Source organism: Salmo trutta, chromosome 39 (genome assembly GCF_901001165.1).
Source record: "Salmo trutta chromosome 39, fSalTru1.1, whole genome shotgun sequence".
Classification (NCBI taxonomy): domain Eukaryota; kingdom Metazoa; phylum Chordata; class Actinopteri; order Salmoniformes; family Salmonidae; genus Salmo; species Salmo trutta.
Genome location: NC_042995.1, coordinates 3,702,390 through 3,708,918, shown reverse-complemented (window position 1 = coordinate 3,708,918; position 6,529 = coordinate 3,702,390). Strand labels below are relative to the sequence as shown.

At 40.9% G+C, this 6,529-nt stretch overlaps 1 protein-coding gene across 5 annotated transcripts in view; it reads left to right on the top strand.

The window, feature by feature from the left end:
* Nucleotides 1-950: 950 nt before the first annotated feature.
* The window catches only part of LOC115179197 (prolactin receptor-like), a 54,179-nt gene continuing 48,600 nt past the window's right edge, over nucleotides 951-6,529 (top strand). The window contains exon 1 of one of the 5 annotated variants that reach the window (XM_029740572.1): nucleotides 951-1,080. Coding sequence is in view for 4 of the 5 variants with exons in the window: in XM_029740569.1 (XP_029596429.1) it covers nucleotides 2,139-2,296 (158 nt within the window). In the remaining variant the exon portion in view is untranslated. Of the gene's footprint in view, nucleotides 1,081-1,591; nucleotides 2,297-6,529 lie in introns of those variants that run through there. The other 4 variants (XM_029740569.1, XM_029740571.1, XM_029740567.1 and 1 more) reach the window with 4 other exon arrangements.

Sequence of the window (6,529 nt, the reverse complement as noted above, 5' to 3'; positions counted from 1 at the left end):
AGGCGAGGACAAGGACACCCCTATCCAATCAATTTAGATCATGTGAATCTTTATATAACACCTTTTGTAATTAATCAGAAAATGTTATTGCCATGCAACAAGTAGTTGCAAAGAATTTGTCTCTGTGTTACTGTCCACACATGATGTAAACATCAACATCTATACAATACAATGCAGATAGGTTTTGTATTTTGTACAGGTCGGTATTGAGATGGTTGATATTGTAATTCTCATCCTCAGTAAAGGACTCTGTGGTCAGCAAAAGGGTTGGATAGAAGTGTTTTGGGTATAGAAATATTGTTCCCTGACCCTTTTTTCCAGGACCATTGCTATGGCAATCAGTTTGATTCCCACGGTGCTGTTGAAGCAGAGGTCATCTAGTCATCATAGATGTGAAGTATTCATCCCCCCTCAGTCCAACCAGCTGAGCTTCTACTGAATGGGTGCTTCAGAGCCCAGGTCTAGTGATAATGGGGAGTTGCAGGTGGATTTCTTCTTCGTCAAACGCCCTGAGGCTGAGTGCTCTCTCTCCCACACAAAGTAGCCCAAATCAATGAGGGAATAGTCCTACATTTCAGCGTTGGGTTTAAAGTTTAAACCTTGGTAGGTTATATATGCTACAGTATAGATACAGTATCTGTCACCGTGCAGCAGTAGGAGCAGAATCAGCCTACCCTAACCTATCATAACCCCATACCGATGGCTTTATCATAACCACATGTGCTTTAACACATGTCTAGATGTAAGTCAGAGGAATGGGAGATTCATAAGAAGCCTGTATCCCCGGGGAGAGTCTCCTGACTCTGGCTGATTCTCTCTGGTCATGGGTCAGGCTGCTGGCTGGTAGGGAGCGGCCCCCACCCTGCCACCGTCTGCGGGGGACACAATTAGACCCTTGTCTCTGGTTGTAACAGATAAAGCAGATTACACCAGGCAGTTAAATGTAATTAGGATAACACTTCTCTCTTGTTTCGTCTCCGGTCCCAGCAAGGCCAGCTAGCAGCACACTCCAGTCCACACAGATGCAGTCAGAGGCTCCCACACTGAGAGAGTGAGGATTCAACTCTGAGAAAGACCACGGTTTGCTTATCAAAATGTTTACAGTGTTGGGATTGTGTAGGGGCCTGTCTGTGTGTGTGTGTGTGTGTGTGTGTGTGTGTGTGTGTGTGTGTGTGTGTGTGTGTGTGTGTGTGTGTGTGTGTGTGTGTGTGTGTGTATTTAAGCAATAAAGGCCGAGAAGGTGTGGTATATGGCCAATATACCATGGCTAAGGGCTGCTCTTAGGCACAACACAACGCGGAGTTCCTGGACACAGCCCTTAGTTAGCCGTGGTATATTGGCCATATATCACAAACCCCTGAGGTGCCTTATTGCTATTATTAACTGGTTACCAACGTAACTAGAGCTGTAAAAATGTATGTATTTTCATACCTGTCTTATAGGTCTGATATATCATGGCTGTCAGTCAATCAGCATTCAGAGCTCAAACCACCCAGTTTATAATATAGTACATAGGAGATGGGACACACATGAACCATCTATAGATACCCAACCTAAATACAGGCTAACGTTGACCTGACATGCTTGCAAGCCATAAAGTATGCTAACGAAAAATGCAATGCATGTAAAATGATTATTAGGCTACAGTAAGTGAACTGCCTTCAGTCATATCTTACTGAGTGAGTGTGTGGGGAGCTGTCATATTGCCGAGACCAAGTGTGTCAATTTGCAATCAGCAGCAGACACGTTTACTTGACTCCAATTGCACAGATTTGTAATTATGTGTAGACTAATAACTTGGCCGCAGGTCACTTGTAAAAATAAAGGGAGAAAGCCATAACAATGTGTCAAGGTATTGGAAAACACGAGGGGGCCGGGCAATAATCCGTGAGGCGCGCGCCAACCAACCGCCAACCGGTGCGTTGGCTGCAGAGAGATAACGTGCAGATGAAGCAAGGCAAGATACGAACATAGCGAACAACCGTTGACCGCGTACAGACACCGATGGTTTGAGGAGTTTGGCGTATGCGTTACATATTTTGGCATGTCACTGTGACTCGTTATTATTTGAAGAATACATATCTTTAGGACCACCTTCAAGGCACAATTACATGAGCGTGTGAAGCGGGTGACTGGCCATGGTCTTGTCTAACTACCCGAAGATTTCCTCGAAGGTCTCTTTGATAATTCCGTTCGCCATCACTGAGAAAAATCCGCGTGAGAAGCAGACAGTTGCTCAGAGTTTTGGACCAGGGAGATTCCGAAGGAGAGAGGGAACATTCATGTTATTTCTAAGGTAAATTCCCACATCCGGGTGTCACTTTTAAATCCATTGTTTTTGTTTTCATTACTGTAGTTTAGCCTATTCTTATTTTCTGTTTTGTTTTATCTGTGTGAAGTTGCTATTACTGACTGTGCATTGTATTGGCTACATTGTTGCAATGGATTAATTAGTTCTCTGCATTTGTCTAACACATGCAATAGCCTAACACCAATAGTAGTTTAGCTTACTACATTTCATTGCAGGCAGCTTCTAAATTTAAAAAGTTGTATGGTAGGCTAGCCTATATTTGAGGCAGAATGTTGTTTAAAAATTTCAAATATTTGAAATATGTGAATTTGCATGTGAAAACATTTGGAAAGGCATCACGAGCTGAAGCATAGATATTTAAATGAAATTAGTATAAAATCTGAAAGCTGCCTAACCAAATTCCATCAATATTCATTATGAGATGCAATGTAAATTAATCTGTAATAGATTTTGTGTGGAAATCAATAGGTCTCTTGTCTTCAAGAAACAACATTTGGGTCCATCCAAATTGATAAGCAGCAACGCCGCGGACCAGGGATGGAAATGAAGCTAGCCCATAGCTAGTGCTTTTCAGCAGGGGCGAAAATCTGATATCAACTTTGGAGGGGACAATTACATGAAATTTTCTCAAGAGCAATTCCTGAGGGGGACACCAAAAGTAGTGCTGTAACACATAGCCTACATTGTAATAGGGTAAATGTATATTGAGGAACCAAAGAAATAAGGTGTTTGCCTTACTCCTAACTACCGGTACCCAAAACTACACAACTAATCACAACAGCAATACCATTGCCTTTAACAAATCTTAGTTCAGTTACCAGTTTAAGTTGAGAGTGGGGGGTATCCATGGCATTTTCCAATTATGTTCCTATTTTACAAGTCCAAAAAATTGAGAACCTTTCATAACTCAACAAACTTACCTGAGATTCCCTGTCTCTGCCAGTCTGTCCCTGCATATCTGTCCCCAACTCTGCTGTCTGTGTGCCATCTGTTGCCTGCTCTGCCTAATGACATCATTGTGAAACATTTCCATTAGAATTTCATTTCTTTCTTATGAACATTTTATCAACTAGTCTTTGAGATATTAGGCTACTAGGGTTCTTACTTTGCGTTTTGGTGTACTGAAAAATACTCTGATGTCCGTCTTTTATTTTTCTGCCATTTTTCTACCTGGCTGGCTGGCTACACACACACATATTGTGTAGGTTATTTACAGTAGGAGATGGGCTTCTATCATCTTATCTTTTATCATTCTAGTTGGGCTTCGATCTAAAAGGTAGCTAGCAAATGTGAAACGGATTAAAATGACAAGAGTTGACAGCTGTATGAGTTCACCATTTACACAACATATGCTGCAACCTTTTGTAATTTTAATAGTTTGTTTCATATTGGCTGGCTTCCAACAATAGCTGAATTTGCAAAGCTAGCGAGCACCAATTCCGTTTCAGTGGTGTTTGCTATAATCTTTGCTACCCGGGTTAAATAAAGGTGAAATAAAATAAATAAATAAAAGTTCCCTTGCGACAATTTAGCTTTTGCAACGAGACCATTAAATATATTTAAGACAATGGTAGAAGAGAGTGTAGTTCTGTTCAGTTTGGACTTCAGTTTATCGCTAACCTTATCACAGGGACTTTGAAGCACTAACTTACATCATCTGCATGCTGATCTTGGAATAAATTGACGATAGCAAAGATTCCATCTTTGACGAGGCCACATAAATGGAATAATTACTAGTTAGCTTAAGAGTTCATATTTGCCCGCTAGCTCTGCATATTCAGCTAGTGTGTGTGCGCGATTGACTGGATTAACCTCACGTCAGTTACGTTCATTGAGTGCCTTTCAGACAGTGGATACGACCCCTCTGTTACCTTGCCAACTAAGGAACTGGCAGTGGATCAAATCATTGTGAGGCAAAGGGTGGGGGGGGTCGCAATCTTTTGAAACTTAAAAACGCGCTATTAAGTGTCTATAATCAGCACAATTGCTTTCATTGCGTATTATTAATATTATTTACATTACATAGTTATGTTTCAGTGATATATTGGGGGGGACAAATCATATTTTTCCCAGGATGGGGGGGTCGTGTCCCCCCCGTCCCACCCGGGATTTCCGCCCCTGCTTTTCAGACTGGGCTTTTGGACCCTTGGCTACAGAGAATGTCATCAGGGCTAGTATAAATGTCATTCTACTAACCTGGCTGGCCAGTGCCCAAAATCCTTAAATTCCCTTCCTGGCGCCAGTATGTGACAATAAAACAAAATAAAATAATAAAACTATAGCCTACCCAGCTGTATATACACAGCTCCTCAGCTCAGCCAGACTTTAGCACCACACCATTATGCCAAGGAGTTGTACTTGGGTAATGCTAAAATGCAACAACACTTCCTTAACAAGGCAACAAAGTTGCTTTTTCGAATGCTTAAATAGCATTTCATAAAGAAAGGAATCACCTGAACACAATTTAAAGGTGCAATCTGCAACTTCTCTGTCTCATTTGGCAATAACATTAATAAAAACACAGCATGAAATAAATAACATAAAAATAGTAAACAAACAAGCAAAAATTCATAATATGCAATTAAGTACCTCTTCTCTCATTTTGGAGGACAGAGAGCGTCTTTGCCAGAGAACCACTTTTCAAATCAACGGATTACACCTTTAAAACATACCTATTGCTGCAACTTGATGTCAAAGAAGGTTACAACAAAAATGTACAATTTCTCAATAATTAAGAGGGAAATGAATGCGCTTGCTTCTTATTTGTAATTTATTTCAGGGACGACTTCCATCTCTTTGTCAAGCATGTATTCACAGTCTCATGAAGCGTATCATTAACCAGTTCCCAATGGGCCAGGTTGACTGTAGTGATCATGCATACAATCATCAACATATGTCTTATACAAGCTGGAACTACGGAACTCTGGGTCAAACATTCATCTTCTTGATACATTAGCTATTGAAACAAACAACACCCTCAACGTTATATAAATACTTATCTCCATATCATATTCTGTTAATAAAACATTTAGCATATGATAAGGGTGTTTATCTGTTTAATCACAAAGGGTGATTGTGATTAAGAAGCCTTACAGCTGTTAATACATAACTGATTCAGTAAAATAATGAGCAAAATAAGTAATTCCAAAAACTCCCAGTAACTCTGTTATGCCGATAACTCTGTTATGCTGATTGAATGCCTCCGTACCTCTGGCTGCCTGCCTGCGTTAGTACGCTGCCCGGGGGTGCAGAAACCAGGCGGATAGAGAATGGGTCAATCCGGAGCTCTGTGCTAGTACGTAGACACACACTTGTGTGCTAAACCTCATCAGCTGTGGATCAGCCACGGCAGTCAGGAGAAGGCCAAAGATAGCTGTGTGTAACGTACCTCTCCAGACCTTCTGGTCTGAGCTAACGGCAGCTCAAGCGAAAGAGTCGGCCATGACAGAGTCATTTTGCCGGATCCAAACTGACCTGAAGTGTGTGAAGAATACCTACTGGTCTACTGTAGGACTGATGAGGCTGATGTCCTGACTCTTTCTCTGTCAGTGAGGACCGAGGAGGAAATGATAATTCAATCAATGTGTGTAAGTAAACAGTGGGAAAATGTGTTGCACATCACGCAATCGTCAATTGTAGCATTTGGAACTGGCTTCTGATGATGTGCTGCTGTCTCCTCTAGTTACAATGATATGGGGGTTTTGATCACTGATTGTTTTTGCATGAACAAAATGGGAAAGTAAAAGTGTGAATATGCATATTTAAACATACTGTACATATATACACGTACACAGTAGACACATATATATATACACAGTGTACACGTACACATATATATACAGAGGATACACAGAATACTCATACACACACACACACACACACACACACACTTTTTCTAGTCAGGTCACATGGCCCAACAAAAAGGAGTCTACATATGAATACTAAAACAAATGCAGAGACACTAACATTACATTGTAGTTACAAGGCCACTAACATACTCCTTGTCCTGTATGTGTGTGAGCGTGTAAAGGCTTTGAGGGTGTCTTGAGATTACCGTTGGACCATATGTTTAGGTCAGAGACTTATCTGGACTGTAAAACACTTGTTGACCTTCCAAAGGAGCAACTTTCTGTATCAATCAATCAATCAATCAATCAATCGTTTGATTGATTGAAATTCTATTGACAAATCTCTTCAGAGCCACTGTAAATTGAACTG